The sequence below is a fragment of the Pleurodeles waltl genome, chromosome 3_1 (genome assembly GCF_031143425.1).
Source record: "Pleurodeles waltl isolate 20211129_DDA chromosome 3_1, aPleWal1.hap1.20221129, whole genome shotgun sequence".
NCBI classification, from domain to species: Eukaryota; Metazoa; Chordata; class Amphibia; order Caudata; family Salamandridae; genus Pleurodeles; species Pleurodeles waltl.
In genome coordinates, this window is record NC_090440.1 from 380,476,596 (window position 1) to 380,497,817 (window position 21,222).

Consider the following 21,222-nt stretch of genomic DNA (forward strand, 5'->3'; position numbering starts at 1 on the left):
AAAAGGAAAGTCTCTGTTGTTCACAAGAGCCTTCCTTGCCCAGGCCAGGCCCCACAAGCACACCAGGGGGTTGGAGACTGCATTGTGAGAAGGCAGGCACAGCCCATTCAGGTGTAAGGGACCACTCCTCCCTCCACTCTACCTCGGATGGCTCATCAGGATATGCAGGCTACACCCCAGCTCTCTTTGTCTCACTGTCTAGAAGGGATTCACAAACAGCCCAACTGTCAAACTGACCCAGACAAGGAATACACAAACAAGCAGAGTCACAGAATGGTTTAACAAGAAAATGCCTACTTTCTGAAAGTGGCACTTTCAAACTAACAATCTAAAAAACAACTTCACTAAAATATGTATTTTTAAATTGTAAGTTCAGAGACACCAAACTCCAAATTTCTATCTGCTCTCAAAGGGAATCTGCACTTTAATAATATAAGCAGCCCCCTTGTTAACCTATGAAAGAGCTAGTCCTTGCAACAGTGAAAACAGAATTTAACAGTATTTCACTGTTAGGACACGTACAACACACCAGTACATGTCCCACCTTTATCATACTGTGCACCCTGCCCATGGGGCTGCTTAGGGCCTACCTTTGGGGTCCCACCCTGTTAGGTTTTGGAGCACCCCCCTTTGTATCCCCACAGAACCCATCCTGGTTTTATCTGAATAACCATCCTTTTTTAGACAGAGACGGAGGGAGAGATCCTGGAAAAAAGAGGCATCTCATGTCAGGACTTGAAATCACCGCAAGAATACAATAATTCAGGAGATGTCACACCCAGCACGAGGAAAACCCAGGAGTACCCAAAGACAACATAATAAACCTCAGTAACTGAGCCCTGGATAAGAAAGAAACAATGGTCTTGAACAAAGGACTGGGTTTTGTACCAACAACTAAGTGTGACATGTTTAAATTGAAATCAGAAATATCAGATTGCCTTCACAAAGTAAGATTGAATATCTTCTTTTGGGATAAGGAACACACCCATGTTGAAGATAAAAATGCAGGCTTAGGTACAAAACCAACTTTTTTGACCCCTGCATTTGAAATGCCACATTAAGTGTTGGCCTCGGAGAAATCGATCCATAGAGACCTGGATGACCTAAAAGCAGATATTCCGGATCTTTTCAGAAATATGAGCAAGGAAGAAATTATTTCTGTGGACCGCTTACCTTCAGATAAGTCCATTATAATAAAATCAGCAGATAAATGGGGCTCAATTGAGATTATGCCCATAGATATGTATAGGACTGAATGTCTAAAGCTTCTGAATGATGAACGGAACTATAAACCTCTGTCGAGAGATCCCACACCTGACATTGAGCAAGAAATTGCCTTCTTCGTCTCACGAGTGAAAGAGAATGGTTGGATTACTAAACATGAGGCCGAGTTCTTGATTCAAAAACAACCGAACGTTTACATCCTACCAAAAATGCATAAAAACAAAAGTCCTCCACCAGGAATGCCTATTGTCTCAGGGATCAATTCTTTGCTAGAACATCTATCCCAAATTTGTGATTTTTTTCTTCAACCATTGGTAAAAACTATGCCCACGTACCTCCAGGACACAAAAGATGTCCTGATTGTCATTATGTATTTACCTTTTGACGCATCAAGTGAAATATTGATTAGCCTGAATGTGGAGTCTTTATATACAAACATTCCACAGGAGGATACTCTAAAGGTAACAGAGAAAATTCTGGGCAGTATGGAATGGGTGTCCCCTACACCCAAGATTGGGTTTGGATTTGGCACACCTGGCATTGACAAGAAACTTTTTTGCATTTGAAAATTAATTTTGTATCCAGGTGCATGGGACCTCGATGGGAAGCACTTTTACCCTGAGCCTGGCCTGTCTTTATGTACATGATTTCGAATCAGCTAATGTCCTAAGTGAGTCGAATCCAATTAGAGAAAAAATATGCTTGTCGAAGCGTTACAACACTGATGTCCTATTCATTTGGAGAGGCCGTTGTGAAGAAGCACAGATGTTTGTGAAGTGGCTGAATGCACTTGATCCCTTTTTATGTTTCACAGCCACCATGGGTGGCAATGAAATAACTTTTTTAGATTTGGTCAGAAGGGATAAAGATGGGACCCTGGAGACAAAAGTCTTCTATAAACCTACAGACTGAAATAGTCTCCTGTGGTTTGACACCTTCCACCCACGGGCACTGAGGGAAAACTTACCAGTGGGGCAATTCCACCAGTTACACTGAAATTGCTCAGATATAGGGAAGTATGTCACATGCCAAAAAACTGTCTGAAAAACTCCTTGAGAAAAAATATCCTAGTAGATTAATCAAGAGAGCCAACAAGAGAGCTCTGAACAACAACAGGGAACAGTAGTTGATGACTTTTGAAAACGAGCAAAATTAAAAGCTGATATGCCTAACCACCTTTAGTCCACTATCCAATAAATTAAAAAAGATTGTCAACAACTGGTGGAACATCCTTCCATCAGGGGGGTTTAGATTTGGATAGACCTATGTTTTCCTTTAGAAGGACAAGAAACATCAAAGATATCCTAGTACACACCCGCCTGAAAAATAGCAAACCAGTGGGAAAACAAAGAACTCTCTGGGACACATCTGCTCCTGTAGGTCATGCTCCATGTCGCAATTGCGGTGTTTGTCCCCTGACCAGGAGACTAAAAGAGGTAGATATAGGCAGTAATACACCTTGGACATTGGAATTACTTACAAACTGCAATGACAAAAATGTGATCTATCTGATCAGATGCACTTGTAATCTACTGTATGTAGGAATGGCAACAAGGAAGATCAAGATACGAATAGGAGAACATCTGAGCACCATCAGGTTCAAACGGGATGCCATAAAACTCACAAAACATTACATAGAGAAATCTCATGATGAGAATGACATGGAATGGTGCTTCTTGGACAAACTTGTACAGACATGCCCTGATATGACAAGGCCTCTGTTGATATTTGAACAGAGATGGATCTACCGCCTCCGTACAGACATGGTGGGTCTTAATGATGAGATTTTATGTGGTTCCTTAGGGATCGGATAGGACCAACAACGAGTTGCTTCCTAAAAATACCCTTTTGAGGCAGAATTCAGAAGTATTGAATTCAATTAATAGTTTGGCCGTTCCCTCTGTTCCCCCACCTTCTTTGTTCCCCCACCCCAATCTTCTTTCTCCAGTGTCCGAATCTGTATGAATTCTCTCCTCTTGCTTTTGCCCCTTTTCCTCCTTTTCCTTCTTTTCCCTTTTTTCCCTTTTTCCCTTTTTTCAAATCTCTTCTCTTTTCTTCTTTTGTTTTCTCTTTCTTTTTCCTTTCTTTCTCTTTGGGGGCAGACTACTTTGTTCACGATATAGTGCACAGTCCTGGGCATAGCGGGAAGAATGCTACCTTTCGTCTTGCCGGCATTTGCTTCCTGCTAACTGAGATTAAGTGATTGCATGAACTCAACTACTGTGTGGCACAGTTTTGAGTATTAATATGTATTGTCATGTGTGGACACTGGGCTCCTTGAGTGTGGTGTGTTTCTACTGCAGTAGAGGCAGACCTGGGTTAACTTGCTTCTTATACTTACAGGTGCTTAGTGCAGATGTGGTCCTATGTAAGGTAGGACCCCTTGTGGGTGATTCCTAGCACAGTGCCTTGTAGGGTGCATTGAATTGTTGGTGAATAGGGATCCGAGGCCCTGATAAATGCCACCACTCGGATGGACAGATAAGAATGGGCAGAAACATGTTGGCATGAATAGGTGACATAAAACATTACTATTGTGGTTTCACCGTATGGTTTTAACAATGCCTGTGTTCTCCATTATTAAAGTAATTACCAGGGGTAAACACAAGGTATTTTTATCAGTCTGGATCCTGGCCTTTTTATCCAGTTAAGATTTATCAAGAACTCCCCTCTGCTCAAAGGAGCAGGACGGTGTAGTCCATCCTGGTGGTACCAGCCCTACCAGGGGGGTAGAAGCCAAGGATGAAGCATGACACTATGAGGTGTGTGAGGTTTCTGTTTCCATAAAGAGAAATGACTTTAGTGAGGTCTTGTGAGCCCAGTAATTGACCCTAAGAGGTGCTAAGATATATCAGTATGAGCAGTCATTTTGTTGGGTTTTTGTTTTTTGAATAGGGGTATTATGACTGTGCGTGGATGCTACCCCTTCTCTCCAATTGTTGTGTTATGAGCAACGTACCTTAGGGGTGTCTTATATGTATAAAAAGGCAAGGTTTAGGCCTGGCAACTGGGTACAATTTAAAACTGCACCTACAGATACTGCAGTGGCAGGTCTGAGCCATGTTTACAGGACTACTCATGTGGGTGGCACAACCAGTGCTGCAGGCCCACTAGTAGCATTTGATGTACAGGCCCTGAGCACCTCTAGTGCAATTTACTAGGGATTTACTAGTAAATCAAATATGCCACTCAGGGATAGACAATTATACATACATTTTACACAGTATCACCTGCATTTTAGCTTGGTAGCAGTGGTAAAGTGCCCAGCAAATCAAAAACAGCAAAAACAGAGTCCAGGATACATGAACAACCTGGGAAGCAGAGGCAAAAAGTTAGGACAGACCACACCAAGGATGCAAAGTCTAATACCTCACTATTCTGAGAGGTTATCCGGTCACTTGGGCAGGTGTGTAGTCCCCAAGGTGCTTATATAAAGAGCCAGTCTTCTGCTTGTTGCAGAACTCAAGAAGTGAAGAGGAGACTATGATGTATTGCGGGAGGTTGTTCCATATCTTGGATGCGATGTAGAATGAGCGACCTCCATTTTGTACCATGCTTTTAATGACAGCAGCAGAAATAATGCAATTTACCAACCTGTACAGCTGTCCATCATTGTTATCAGGAGAAGTAATGGACATGTTGCCCTACACAGTAGACATAAATGATGATTTTAGCATTGTTGTGTGTTTAAGAATTTTTACTTTTCAAAAAGAAATATAATAATGTGTAAGCATGTGATTAAAGCAAAAGAATGAGAGAGACAAATAACGTTCATAGTGTTTGACATCCTCTTAATAACTTAAACTAAGCAATAAACATAGGGCATCTGAGTGTTCTAGCAGCTACTTATTGAACATTTCTAAACCAAACAGTTACCTAAATATTTAACATTATGAACGTGTTGATGATCGCACTTTCATAACTTACTTGCAGAACAAAAGGATATGCTAGAAATGTGCATTTAATGCAGTCCAGTTTATTTACTTGTTCAGTGTTCAATAACACACGTTTTCATACATAAATGAAAAGGTCTCTGGATTGAAAAATCTGTGATCACAACATCATGCTGCATGATATTGCAAAACCCCTGTATCTATATATTCATGCAATTTGTATTCATAATTTTTTTTTAATACATGAGGCTGGTGGGACAGCTGAAGCTGCCTCCATTCCAGGGCTAAAACAAAATCGAGGGCAACCTTCTTTCCTTGAGGGAGCATTGAATGGGCCCTGGGCCCCAATAACTATATTCATACTTCTCAGCTTATTTCTCTATTAGAAGAGAATGCTAGATTTCAGCTCATTGTTTGAAATTTTGTATGAAATTTAATCTTCTGTTAAAATTTCCTTCCAGCCAAATAATGGAAGTACACTTCTGTTATTGGTGAATTGGGTGAAAAAACAGGGAGCAGGTTTAATAGATACAGACTAATGCAATAAACCATTGTTGGCGTAACTGAATTTGTTCAGTCATTTTGTTGACCCTAAGATATTGCCTGTCATAGGAACTTCCATTGGTAGGTTACAACAAACTCTGAATTGGATGCTTAGTTGTATTTGTTATACCCGACATCTTGGCATGGTACTCCCCTAAACTTTTTGCCTTCGCTCTCCCTGTTTTGCTGAATTTGTTTTGTGGGCTTTTAGGGTTCTATGCATTTAACCACAAGTAACCAGTGCTAGAATGCTGGTGCTTTCTCCCTGAAACATGTTACAATTGAGCAACACCTAATTGGCATGGGCAGTGTACTTGTATGTCCCTAGTAAATGGTGCTTTTTGACCCCAGGCCCTGTAAATTACATGCTACTGGAGTGCCTGCAGCATGATAGCCGTTGATTAGAAAAAGGAAACAGAGTGGTCCAAACATAGGACCAAGGCAGAATGAAGTATCTATTATTAAACCAATGATACACAAGAATCAGGTTATGGTTTAGTGTGAATATGAAGCATGATGAAAAGACCTCTGTGCAAAATTCAGAGCTATTTTGATATATACAAAAGCATCATTTCGATTGATGTGGACTCAGGTGGTACTTCATAATAAACCATGGAGTTGCGTGAAACATTGGCAACTGTAGTGATGGCAGCATCAGATTCATCAGTGAAGTTCATTGTTCTGTGGCGTATTGCAAAAGCAGTGTGATCAAATAGCCCTAGCTGTGAACTCATGCTAATGATGTTACTGCTCACATTTAGAGGTATTTCATTTGGAGTAAGGAAAAGGAGAGAGGTTCTACTCTGAATTCTTCTTGGTGTCTACTGTGTTCTGCTGTAGAGAATCAGCTACATAGTGCTTTTGACATGGTTGATGGGCATCTGTCTGCTTCTCCTTGAACTAGATAGAGAAGGCAGAGTGGCAGGACTGTAACAGGAGGTCTGTAGGATGGTTCAAAATCTTGCTTGTGTGGAACGTTTCACAAACTAGATCCCCTATTTTAGCAACCCATCAGCAATGGTTGCAACCTTCTTTTTGCTGGTTATGGTTTCAGAATGGATCACACTAGACAGCTTGCCTCTGACCTTTTATGTACTCTGTAAGTCATTCAAGCGTTTTCCCACATCAAATGTTTCTTCATTCAATACTTTCCCAGGATTATCGAGGCCAAGCACATGCATAGGAACTTCAAAGAGACCTTTGTATGGTGTGTGGTCCCCCAATACTTGTCTGGGCAAGCTATTTAATGATCTCTGAACTCCATACAGATTATGGTACCAACTAAGACCTGAATTTAGTACCCTACAGGCCAAGGCTTATTTATTCATGCAGTTAGCAAGCTAAACTAACCTTTTGAACTCTGCTCTAAAATCGTTGCTGAATTGCAGACAAACTTGCAGTACAGACATTGTACCTCTCTAATCCTTTGAGACAAACGAGTACCATTATCCAAGTGAAAAGAATGTTCTGTCCCCATCACTAACAGACACGGCAAATCATTATTGACCACTGAAGCACTCTCATTTTGCTGTAGCCACGTCCATAGGAATTGTGAACATGAAACAGTGGCTAGCAATGTATACTTACATCGGTTAACAGCGTTTAATGAACTGTTATAGTCCAAATAAATTACCTTGATTGTGATATTGGAGACTGTGAGTGCAGTCAGCAAGGGTCTCTTAACTATAGGTGGTTTGATCTGTTGACGAATGTCACACTTCCTGACATAGGGTAGGATTTAGATCTTGGCGGTAACAGTCCCTAAATTGTTTTTTTTACTGAAAACTTGGCTGCCGCTTTGGCGGTCCACCGGACAGATTTAGATGTTGGCAGTCCTATATGCGATAGGCCGCCTGAGACCCACCGAATCCGTCAAGGATTCCCACCTGCATTGACTGTGCCATAGAAAATCATGGCTGGTGGTGGAACTCCAGCTACTTCTACCGCTGTGCAGATTTGGATGTGCATTACCTCTAGGCCAGCTGTGACAGTTCAAGCCCTACATTTGAGTTGGCGAATTTTGGGGTAAAAACTTAACTTTTTTCACAATTCTACTCCCATCTTCGATGGGATATGACTGGACAAGACCTTCTATCACTAGTGCCACTGGACCTCAGAGAAAACATGACCCTCCAGTCTCCAGACTCGAAGTTTGGGATCCCTCATTGCCTGCGTACATTGTGTGGTCACTGCACGTGAGCTCTGGACCTCTGCAGCCATATACATTTCACAGTAATTTGTTTAAATCACTGCAACATGCTTATGTCGGAGAAACTATGGTGTCCGACATGGATGGAGACACACTGGTACAAGACACACATTGCACACATACACAACTGCCATTATGGTGTCAGCATTCATTGCCAAATGAATGCTGCCACCACAATGAAGTTACAACCACACTTGTCAAGTATGTCCATGTGTACACATTGGAAGGGGACCTGTACCTGTCATGTTGTGCTTAAAGCTGTGTATGTGAGTCTGTATGTGTGTGTGAGATTGGATTGGCTGTTGAGGTGGATGGAGCTGGAGTGGGTGGTGTGGCTTTGTCAGTATTTGAGCCACGTGCATATGGGTCTGATGTTGTGTGTGTTTTGTGTTGTGTTGTGTGCAACATGCAAGTGAATGTTGTTGTTGTGCGGCGGTCATTGTTGTGTGTAATTGTACCTTTGTCCGAGTGCTTATTTAGATGAGTGTGTAGTTGTTTCGTGTGTGGGTGTAGTAGCAATGTTGTGTGTATGTTGTGACATGTGTGTTTTCAGCATGTGCGTGTTGTGTGGTCTTGCATTGGCAATGGAAATTAAGATGTATGTGGTTTTTTTGTATTGTATGTTGTACAGGTGGACACGTGGCTAAGGTACAATGTGTGTGTGACTTACCTTTATTCCATAGCCATTGCCATTGTCTGATGTCCATTGGGTCCAGTGACGACCTCCCTCCATCAGCAATCCACCAGCAGTACACCGCCTGCAGGACTGTAACATCTAAATAGGGTCAGTGGGAACCTACCAGCCTGACAGCTAGGAAAAACACTCCACCGTGATGGTGTGAGGCTCAGCCACAACACATTTAAATGCACCAGGCGGAACACCGTCGACTAGACGGTGTTCTTGGTTCCCCAGCAGCAGTGCATTGGTGGTAATAGTGCCAAGATCTAAACCAGGTCCATAGTGTCAACTCTGTTTATATAAACAAGGCCACCAGTAGCATTGCTGTATCATTGCTATGGATGCATTAAGCCCGGCATTTGCAGATGCCAATCCTTCATGTGCTTCCCTGATTAAATCTAATCAGGACAGCTTGTTAGGAATTATCCCTTTACCCACTTCTGGTACAGTGACTACGGGAGTGTTGACTGAATTAAGGGTGTAGGGATAGTTGTGAGGAAAGCCTGCAGTAGAGTGTAGGCATGAGCATTAGGAACGCTTGGCTTAGTAGCTGCCTCCAGTGTTGGAACAGGATATTAGGCAAAATACTAAAGAAACGTGCAATATGTGTGTATTTAAAGGAAATAACATTATCTGTACATGTTTTTAATGGCATGATGGTGTATTGGTAAGGTTGGTATGTGAAGGGATGCATGTAGATGTATGTGGAGTTTGAATGGTTTTTTAGATTTGGGTGACTATCACCTTTAAAGGAGAAAAAATTAAATTAAAGAATTCTGGGGATATTGATTATAAATGGACATAACAAAACCCCCTGAGGAGGCTTTGCGGACCCCAGGTGTCCCTGAATCACAGGTTGGGAGATGCTTATGTTGCCTTAGCGCACTCTCCCCCTTTAGAAGCCAGTGGTATAGGAGGAGCACACTTGTCACATAGCCAGAATAATACTGCAATTCGGATTACTACGTGAAACTTGCCGAATGAACAAAGGTGGGCTGGGATGGGTAGAGACAGTAGTGTGCAATGCTGATGGACTGCCTGACTGCCCTACAGCCGACTGCCCAGCTGAATGATCATCAGCCAATGCAAGACAGAGAGTGATGCACTACCCCCTGACTTGCAGCCTACAGACTAGTGCTAAGAGTTGCAGTCTCATCTGGGGTGACAATGTTGCCAGTAAATTAGATTTCCTTTTTGCCAGGACGACAGGAGGTAGGCACTGTGCACACACCTAGAGTGTGTTTAACAGGGCAGGGTCCGATTTGACTCTGCACTTTCAACCACAGCTGCAGGACATCCAAATAAGCAACTGCTGAATTGCTCACCAGGGACTCCATTCAGGGATGTAAACTGGCCCTCTCCCTCCATTCTGACAGCCGTCTATTTTTCAGCAACAGTTGAACAGAGCACTTTCTTCTTAGCTGCAGAGTCCCCAGTGTCATTGAGCCTGCCCAGTATGATTGTCCCCTAGGAGTACCGGTACTCTCCTTGGCCATGGTGAAGTTCCGGTACTTAAGGGGAGAAAATTCAAAAGTGCCGGTACTCGGTACAGGTCATTACCGGCCCATTCGATTCAATGCTGATAAGTATGAAGGAAAATACATGTAACATAATCTAGCTCTCTTGTATAGTACTTCATTGCTACGGTCGAATTTCTCGTTGTATAAAACCGTAAAAACACTAAGGGCCTGATTTAGATATTGGCGGCGTGTTACTCTATCACGATGGTGACATCCCCTCGCCTGACATCTAAATCCATTATGTCCTATGGGATTTAGATTTCGGCGGGCGGGATATCATTCACCATTGTGGTGGAGTAACCTGTCCTCCAATATCTAATTCGGGCCTTAAATAAAAATAAAATAATAAATAGGAGGCAATGTACGTGTTTGAATTTGTCATGAAGCTCTTGCCAGCTCTAGCTATGCTAAATTTAGATAGTGCATGACACTTTCATTTACTCATGTTTATAATTAGTTTGAGTACCCAGTAAATACTTGTATACTGATGTTTCACAATGTGCTAATTTCAACAGCGTTTGTTTAATTACTACATTTGTCTGCATGCATATCGTCAAACGTTGAACAACAGAAATTACAATTGAGAATGTTTTAAGCCCACAGAGCGAAGCTGGAAATGCTCAACAGCATGTCAAAGATCAGCGGACAGTTTAAACAAACTGTGTATCCTCAAACTGAGGCACAGCTAGGGGACTGTATGCTTTTGTATGGGACAGAACTAGGAAAAGAATCTGCATTTGGTGAGTATGTGAATACAAAGCAACCTACGTTACTGTCATATAGTCCATTTACCATTTACCATTTATTTAATTGTTATTAGCCTATCCGGCCTTAACAATAATCACACAATAGATATCAATCCCTCGAACTCAATAAAAATCACATTAAGATAAAAACATCTCAATAAAAGGAACTATGCTTGAATTTTTGATTTAACATGTGCCAAAATGTATCCAATTTACCATGCATTATCGTAAAACCTGATTTGACCATAATTTACATAAAAACTTAACTTATTCTAGAAAAACATTATGAATCTAATATTTAAAATGTCTTATTATGGGACGAGTCATTTGGGGCCTTGCATTGCCTTCCAGCCATTTAATAAAAGACCGAGGCCTAACCCAGTTTACATTGCCCTGCACCGATTTCCCAAGCTAAATAGGTACGGGATAACATAGGCTATTGTGCCTGTGCCAACTGTAGGTGCATTGATAGACGTAATTTCCATGCTTCCAAGATATAAGTTGAGACCTTTGTCACAATGTATTTCTCATCTGAACGCATACATAGCGCTTCCGCCTCCTTGCACTTCCTAACTCCGAAAGTTCTGAAAAGTGGACGAAGGTACAATTTACGGAGTCTGAGCGTAAAGTGACATAGTAAAAGGAAATGGGAAAGTGTTTCCGAACCACCATGAAGACATGGACAACATTCTAAACTACCCGGAGGAGCGGATTGCCATCTGTTGACCACCGCTGTCACTGGTAGTGTGCCCATACGGAATTTGAAGTAGAGAGCCCTTTTTTCCTCCGGATAAATACTGTCTATGAATATTGCTGGTTTAAGCTCTTGGTTAAACAAAATATACCGCTTGAATAAAGGGCTAAATGACTCGCACATAATCTCTGTCTTTCGCTCCCAATATGCCTTTTTTGTGACAGCAAGACTAGGCCTTCCGATTTTTTCAGGATGGAGCCAAAAGTCATCCTGGCCAATAGCAGCCAGGATAGTTGAAATATGTTTGAACCAGGGCAGTTTCCGATGGTTTTGCAGCTTCATGATATCCTTAAGTACGTCTCTGAATGGTTTGAGAGCCTCTTTTGTCCAAATACGGATCCAGTATCTTACTGGAGCCAGAGCGATGTAGTCCTCAACCTTTCTCATCTGTAGATCAATTCTTATTGCGTTCATTGGTGTAGCATTACCTAGACAAAGTAATTGGCGTAAGAATTTGTTCTCGGTTACTTGTATTGATGGAATCTTTCTGAATCCCCAGATCTCTGCGCTGTAAAGTGCTGCGGCTCTTGCTTTTGTTTTGAGACTGTCATATAGTCATAATATGTAGGATACATAACTGACAACTCTGCAACATGGGCCTACATTGCCATTAAGCAATTCACATTATGATCACATCGTAAACCAGGGAGACAAAGGCTGAGTGGTTTGTAAATGACACCAAGAACCAGCAAAAATAGACACAGTACAGAAGTCAGCAAATCGTAATGTGTGTCATGGTTTTTCAAGACAAACTATCTGTTAAAATAAAAAACTAATGATAGTTTGTAGAAGAAAACAGTAAAAGTTGACACTGTTTTCATCTGTAATTTTTTGCCCCAAGTGGGAAGGGTATGTCCAGATGTGGGTCCCGTGCTTGCTATGCCACCAGATTGAAGCTAGCCTGGCTGATGAAGGGTGATACCCTGAAACCAGTCCCAGGATGCTTTTTTCTGGTCCATGGAGGACCTGGCCTGGCAGTTCGGGCTGGACTGTTCCCATGAGGGAACAGGGTCAAGACTGAGTTGCATATGGCTTGGTCCAAACTGGAATGACATGGGAAGCAAAAAAACTGATGGATTAAACCCAGATCTGTGACAGGGGGTGAATGTTTGATTTGCTCTGCATTCCATCCATCATCTGTTGTTTTTGCTTTTGTCACCCCAAGTGGGAAGGGTATGCCCAGACGTGGGTCCTGTGCTTGCTATGCCACCAGATTCAAGCTAGCCTGGCTGATGAAGGGTGATACCCTGAAACCGGTCCCAGGAAGCTTTTTTCTGGTCAAGGGAGGACCTGGCCTGGCAATTCGGGCTGGACTGTTCCCCTGAGGGAAGAGGGTCAAGACTGATTTGCATATGGCTGTGTCCAAACTGGAATGGCATGGCAAGCAAAAAAACTGATAGATTAAACCCAGAACTGTGACTGGGGGTGAATGTTTGATTTGCTCTGCATTCCGTCCATCATCTGTTGTTTTTGCATTGAGAATACTGAGCAGAATAGGTGCCCACAGCTGAGGACAGTATTTATATAAATCCATCGGTACAGTATCAGGGCCCAGGGCTTTATGGCTGGCACTACTCTGCAGTGCCCCCTCACCTCTTCAAGTGTAAATCTAATAGCTAAATTTGGGGGATGGCCATACTGTTTTCCCATTACCTCCCCTAGATGACCCACCAAAAAGATCCTACAAAAATGGCTCAGCCAAGCCTCGGGGGCGATATTACAGCCCAGACTCTCCGATGTATCTGTCTCAAAGGAACCTCTGTTTACAACCTTCCAGAACAGGCTTGGGTTCTTGCTGGCGATGCACATTGCAAGTCCTCCAAGGCCTGCTGCTTGAGCTGCTGCTTCCTAGCCCTCAAGACGGTTTTGTAGTGAGCCCTTGCATCTCTTACATGGGCTTTATCTCTTGGCTGTCCCTTTAGTGCCTTCTTCAGAGATTTATTTGCCTCATAACAAGGCTTCCTGACATACATTCTTTAATAGCTTCATTTACTCTGAGCATGGCATCCATAATTTCCCCTGATCTGAGGGATTCAGCCAGGAGAGTCCCTACAATCCTGTTTAAATGTTGACCCACCACCCTCTCCACTACTTGCTGGATATTTACCTGTCTCCATCTAAGTCTCCTTCCCTGATCTTTGATTCTCACCGAGACTGGCCCTCCCAACACTGGTTTGCGTAAAATAACAGGGAAGTCAAAGAAAATCGTGTGGGGATTATGATCACTAAAATGTTGCTCTACCACCTCACCGTACAGAACCAGGTTTTTCAAAGATGGGGACACAAAGATGTAATAGATTGTCGTTCCAGTCCCTCCACCTACAAAAGTTGGGGCCTGATGTTTACCTCCTGCTTCCAAGTCACATATATTCAGAAGTCCCAAACTCCGTTGGCCCTTTGATCAGGGCCCTACCTCTCGAATCCTGTGATCCCTCAGCTGTATGGGACCCATGATCCTGCTCAAAGGGACTTACCACAGTACTGTGCCACCCTATTTTTGCATTAAAATCCCCTGACACAACAGCAGAGAACTCCAAACCAAACCCCTCCAGTCTACACTTCAATATCTGCAAGACTGAAAAGAGGACCCCAATTTGGCATTGATAGTCCCATACAGCATTATAGAAGTTTGCCAACAAGATATTAAATTTATTTGGAAAAACTACCCAAATAATTAGGAAACCCTGATGATTGCAGGTGATTTGATATGCTCTCGCTATTTTAGAAAAACAAATCAGGGTAACTAAACCTCCTCTAGGGCGTCCTCCGTGAGTCCGCTCAGCCGACACTGCAAACCTTTGGTAACCATCCCATACTGCAAGCCAAACCCGGTTTCTTGGAGTAAAATCAAATCAAAATGGACCATATGCTCTCCACTTACCATCTAATAGCGTGGGGTCATACCCTGCCGCATTCCATGAAATCAGACAACACTTCGAAAACTTTTCACCCTCACCTTCCAAGCCCATGGTAACATTTGGGGGTTCTACGATTCCCCCTAGGGTTCTCCATACATAGCGTGAATCAACCTCCTCCAAATCTGGGTATGTAGTAGGACCATTTCCCAAGCTAGTTGGCTGTAAAACACCCTGCATTTTACTAATATTCCTACTTTGGAAACCTTCCAACGGCCGTGTATGATTATAATTGAAACCCAAATGTACCATGCCAATCTTTCCCTTCTTCTGGAATACCAATCGTTGTGTCGAGAGGAGCCGTTGAGCCAGACCTGGGTATCCACAATTTACAATAATACAGTCCCCATTTCCTTCCTTAGGTCGAGGCCTGACCCAGTCAATTCTTCTAACAACCAAAATATCCCTAAAATCCTTACAAACAAAATCACAGTTTTTGCTCAGTCAGTGACAGGTCTTATTTTAAGTTGATCCATAGATTCGCCTGTTCCCGGTGCTAAGGAAGGAACATCTATTAGCACCACCACATAGGGGGCGCAGTCCGGAGGGAGCTCTAAAAAGACGAGTGGAGAGCCTTTCTCCACAAACACATTTTGGTCCTTACTCTGTTCTTGAGATATCTCCACGTTCTTCATGTGCCTGCTACCAAATGTCTTTCCATCTCTTAACCTACAATCGTCCCTAGTACCTGCAAAAGAATCAGCAAAAGCAGCCTCTGCACAGTTTCCAGGAACCCCTAAATTAACAGAGCATGACGATTGCTGCTTATCTCTTTGCTGGGCTCTAAGGTTTTCCTCATGTGGATACACCCCCTCAAGCGATTGACTTTGACGGCCAGAATACAAAGAGCCACTACTGGCTGGGACTGTACTGGGCCTCCCCTTTTCACTCAACAGGGAGACTGCAGTTTCCAGCACCTGCAATTTTTCCATGACCGTGACCAGACTTGCCTCAATCATTTCCTTGAACTTCATCAATAGATTCTCTACACCAAGTCTTGAGCACTGACTAAGCTTAGTGCCATCCGGGATATCTGAGGGGCTCAAATTTACAGGCAAAAGTGATTTAGATTTTTTCCCAGATTTCTTCAGAGACGTTTTCTTTTTTAAATGAGGGCTACTGCTACCAGGATGGGAAGCCATAAGAAGCCTCTTGCTCTTCCTTATTGTTCCAACCAAACCCTTTACTCCTGTTTCTACTGGCAGTGGGGTTTTGGGCTGGCCCATCCCCATTGTCAGAAAGTTCCAGGGCCTCATCTTCTATTGAAGCTTGCTGCCAATCGCTCATCTCCAGTGAGAGTCTCCTCTCTGCCAAATCAATCTCATTTTTAACTACCCCAACTGCTCGAGCAAGAAAATAGTTCAGTGTAGAGTTTGTTTTGCCTTTCCCTCCTCCACACTGATCCCCATTTTGCAAGGCCCCTCTCCTGCCCATCATATAGATTTGCAAAAAGGAGGCTCTTCAGATGCACCGTAGAAGGAACCTCGGCCGCTGTTTAATTTTTTCACAGAAGGGAAATAACCCCTCTCCGCTGCACAAGTGGGAATTCAATGAAAATCTTATATAAAGGTCAATAACGTCTGTCACTCACCCTTCTGTGCCAGTTCTCAGGGGGGTGACCCAGCCCGGCCTCTTATGGTCACTGACGGGCAAAGGATAGTCCCGCCCTTGGCCCAGGTGTGTCCTGCGCAGCAGTGAGTTTTTCAGTGCTTTATGGCGCTTGTGGTGCTTGGCCCCACCCCTTCCTCCAGTGGGCTATTCTGCAACAGGGAGTCCCCGGCAGAGCAGTGTGCGTCCAACGCAGCGGTGAGTCTTTCTACGCTTTATAGCGCTCGTGGTGCCTGGCCCCCCCCTTCCTCCAGTGGGCTATTCTGGGACAGGGAGTACCCGGCGGAGCAGCGCGCATCCCAATGTTTGTTATAAACAAAATATTCACAGATGGGCTACTTCTTATTGACCTCAGAGTCACTTATGTGTGTGGCTCGTTCACTGTGCCAAACCATTATGAAATTATAAGCTATAACATGTCTATTCGAGAGTCAAACTCTACATTTTATTCATACCTTTCTATACATCTATACTAAACATATAATTACATGCATAACAGTTTCCAATCTCATTATTCAAACAAGCATGTAAACGCTAAAGTAGAAAAGATTAAAATAAGGTGAGATGAATCATGAAGACAAGTGATAATATACCATCTTTAAGCATTCTCGTGAAGCGTCAAACAACATAAGCTTAGAGAATATGTGTATAGAAAACAAAACATTATTTCAGGTGTCATGGATGCCCCATAACTCCTATGTTTGGAAGCGAGGAAAGAAAAGGAAAAGTTCCGAAAAAACATGACACATCCTAATTCAATCCACAACAACCCGTACCTCATGTGGCAATTCTCCAATGTCTTCTGCTACGTCGTCCCATTACAGAGAGATCCAAAAACAGATTCCTACATTCAGGCCTGCATTTTTATGTCCTGAGAGTGATTACTTTCACCTGCAAATTAAACCGTGGCCTTTATTGACTCAAGTGTTAAAGGCGGTGTTAGAAATGAGGTCTTTGGTTGGCAGTCAGGTTACCCCCTGTCCAAGCAAGGACCCTCACTCTAGTCAGGGTAAAATTGAGAATCACCCTCAGGTAATACCTGCTTACCCCCTTGGTAGCTTGGCACGAGCAGTAGGCTTAACTTCAGAGTGCTAGGTGTGAAGTATTTGTACCAACACACACAGTAACTTAATGAAAACACTATAAAATGACACAACACAGGTTTAGAAAAATAGAGAATATTTATCTAAACAAAACAAGACCAAAACAACAAAAATCCACAATATACAAGTCAAGTTATCAATTAAAAAGCAAAAAGAGTCTTCATGTAGTTTTAAACATACACTAACACTGTTAGCGTGAAAATGTACCTTGGGTGCATCAAAAATAACCCTGCATGGGCGAGTGTGCATCAAAAAGGTCATGCGATGCGTCGATTTCACTCACAAGCGAGACCGTGCATCGTTTCTCCTTTTGTTGGGTTGGGGGGCGTCGTTTCTTCTCTCCGCAGGAGAGCAATGCGTCGATCCGGTCAGCACTCTCGGGTCCGGACAGGCCTTGCGTTGTTTTTACACGCCCAGTGGTACTTGCATCAGAAATCCAGCCGCACGATGATCCAAAAACCATGCAGAGCGGGTTGCTATCTCACCGGCCTCCGTCAGCGATGCTGTGCGTCGTTTCTCCAGCCCTGGGTGTTGATCTTCGGGTCGCGTTGCAGGCAAGCATTGATTTTCAGCCGCGAAGCTGGCGGAGCGTCGATTTTTCAGCCGCAGATCGGAGTTGCATCAATATTTTCCCAGCATGGCGTTCTGTGCGTGGATTTCTTCCTCTTGGACTGCCAGCTTCTCCTTTCAGGGTCCCAGGAACTGGATGGGTGCCACTTGGCAGAGTAGGAGTCTCTCCAGAGACTCCAGGTGCTAGCAGAGCGAAGTCTTTGCTGTCCCTGAGACTTCAAATAACAGGAGGCAAGCTTTAAACCAACCCCTTGGAGAGTTCTTCACAAGAAGGAAGGTAACACAAAGTCCAGTCTTTGTCCTCTAGCACATGCAAAAGCAGCAACTGCAAGGTAGCTCCACAAAGCACAGTCACAGGCAGGGCAGCTCTTCTTCCTCAGCTCTTCAGCTCTTCTCCAGGCAGAGGGTCCTCTTGTTTCCAGAAGTGTTCTAAAGTCTTTGGTTTTGGGTGCCCTTCTTATACCCATTTTCTCCTTTAAAGTAGGCCTACCTCAAAGCAAACTCTCTCTTGATTGTGAAATCCTGCCTTGCCCAGGCCAGGCCCCAGACACTCACCAGGGCGCTGGAGACTGCATCGTATGAGGGCAGGCAAAGCCCTTTCAGGTGTAAGTGACCACTCCTCCCCTCCCTCCTAGCACAGATGGCTCATCAGGATATGCAGGCTACACCCCAGCTCCTTATGTGTCACTGTCTAGTGTGAGGTGCAACCAGCCAAACTTTCAAACTGACCCAGACAGGGAATCCACAAACAGGCAGAGTCACAGAAATGGTATAAGCAAAAAAATGCTCACTTTCTAAAAGTGGCATTTTCAAACACACAATCTTAAAATCAACTTTACTAAAAGATGTATTTTTAAATTGTGAGCTCAGAGACCCCAAACTCCACATGTGCATCTTCTCCCAAAGGGAATCTACACTTTCATCAGATTTAAAGGTAGCCCCCATGTTAACCTATGAGAGGACAGGCCTTGCAACAGTGAAAAACAAATTTAGCAATATTTCACTGTCGGGACGTATAAAACACATTACTATATGTCCCTATCTCAACCATACATTGCACTCTGCCCTTGGGGCTACCTAGGGCCTACCTTAGGGGTGCCTTACATGCAAGAAAAGGGAAGGTTTAGGCATGGCAAGTGGGTACATTTGCCAAGTCGAATTTACAGTTTAAAACTGCACACACAGACACTGCAGTGGCAGGTCTGAGACATGATTTCAGAGCTACTGAGGTGGGTGGCACAAACAGTGCTGCAGGCCTACTAGTAGCATTTCGTTTACAGGCCCTGGACACCTCTAGTGCACTTTACAAGGGACTTACTAGTAAATCAAATATGCCAATCATAGATCAACCAATTACATACACATCTTGTATAGGAGCACTTGCACTTTAGCACTGGTTAGCAGTGGTAAAGTGCCCAGAGTAACAAAAACAGCAAAGTCAGAGTCCAGCACACATCAGCAACCTGGGGAACAGAGGCAAAAAGTTAACGGAGACCACAACAAGGATGAAAAGTCTAACAGGCGGCCATATTGTACTGGCCAAGAACATCTCAGTTTTTACTTGCCTGAATATCCAACAGCAATTGTATCAGTTTTTAATATAATGCGTCCTAGATAAATGTTCATGATCATCATGTACCTGAGGAGTAATGTCTGTAAACGTTACTTTTTGTCACCTTCTTCTTCTAGTTTGTAGTATAAATGCTGAGGCAAAATTATTATTGAAATACACGGCAGCCATGTTTAAACAGTACAAACGTCACAATGAAACTGTAACAACATAGGCCTTCTTTCAAAAGTATGTTATTGAGCAAAGTTCAAGCAAAGCGATACTGTACTCTTCTCGATTTTATGTATATCTCATAAGTAAGAATCTTATATTCTAATCTTCTGCTCACATCTTTATCTATATGTGTCAGTTGGAACCTCACGTTGTGTAAAATGAAGAAATCAAAATGGCAATTAATTCCACACTACAGTTCTGGAATTTACATATCCATTATCCACAAATCCAAAGTCTACAATTTCAAACTTCTAAAAAATGATGGAATTTGCTGTTGATTTTTAAACCCTCATATACTGTCCTTAAGCGACATATCCATCTCGCTTCTGCTTGTCTGAGCAAAAGCTCTCTCTTTCCTCCTCTTTCATTATGTCACATGTTCTAAACCATAGAACCACATTTAGGTGTTGGCCGGATGAACTAAAGTATATGAGTTGCCACTGGATATCTTTCATCGCAGTTTTTTATTGCCCTAATGTGCTCTTTTATCCTCAACTTCAAACCTTGGATACTGCTACCTTCATAGATCGTTCCACATGAGCATCCTAACACCTAAACCACATAAGTATTATTACAATTAATAAAAGATTCAATTGTATGTTTATTGACTCCTAAGTGGCATACAGAACAATCTCCGCAAATAAAGAAACCTTTTGGTTTATCCTGCAACCATGTACCTACAACTGATTTATTACAATTGATTTTAACATAGCTGGTACATAGCATGTTTCTGAAAGAGTTGCCCTTGCAATTGATCACTCTTGTTTTTTTTGGTGCCATTCCCTACGGAAGCATAGCAGAGTCCAGAATGTGCCAATTCTTCCTTAACACATTGATATTCTGACTGCTATATGTATTATATTTTGTGATAAACATTACTTCCTCGCTCTTATTCATCTTTTTATTCTTTTGTTCAGGGTTTTCTCTCAAAGTAGATTTCCTATCTAATTTCCTAACTCTTGTTTTTGCCTTTATGAGGATCCTGACATCATATCCCCTATTTTTAAAATCTTGCTTAATTCCCAACAATCTGTTTTCAAAATTGGCTTCCTGGCTGCAATTTCGTCTTGCCCTTACCATTTCGCCATATGGTATGGCTTCAATGGTCTTTCCAGGATGGGCACTAGTGGCATGAAGCGCACTATTACATATATCACTGTTGATAACGTTATCCTTTACATATAAGCACAAATCCCAAAATTCAGTCTTTTGTTTATCATACTTCAAGGTGAGCTTTACATTCAATCTATATTTGTTTAAAAATTAATGATATGCCAAAAGATCAGTTTCATTGCCATTCCATATAATTAAAATATCATCCATGAACCGTCCATAGAATATGAAGTTATTAATCCAATCATGTGCATTGGGTCCCCAGGCATGCTCAGCCTCAAATAAACCCATGAAAATGTTTGCGTAAGACGGAGCAGACCTGGAGTCCATTGCTGTCCCTTGTTTCTGCAAAAATCATGTCCCATTATGAAGAAAAGCATTCTTAGTTAGAATAATTTTAGCCATTTCAAGCAACCTAAGTGCGTGTTCCAAATAGCTCGCTTTTCATTTGAAAAGGTGAAACTTCAGTGCCTCGAGTCCACATTCCATTTGAATACGTTCATAGACTCTCAACATTCATTGTGACAAACATAAGATCAGTACTGTCCCATTGGAAGTTCTC

At 42.7% G+C, this 21,222-nt stretch overlaps 1 protein-coding gene across 1 annotated transcript in view; it reads left to right on the forward strand.

Annotated features, from left to right (window-relative positions):
* The first annotated feature begins 10,684 nt into the window (after window positions 1-10,684).
* Window positions 10,685-21,222, forward strand: part of SH3GL3 (SH3 domain containing GRB2 like 3, endophilin A3) — a 529,409-nt gene continuing 518,871 nt past the window's right edge. The window contains exon 1 of the mRNA XM_069222567.1: window positions 10,685-10,808. Coding sequence (XP_069078668.1) covers window positions 10,685-10,808 — 124 coding nt within the window. The remainder of the gene's footprint in view (window positions 10,809-21,222) is intronic.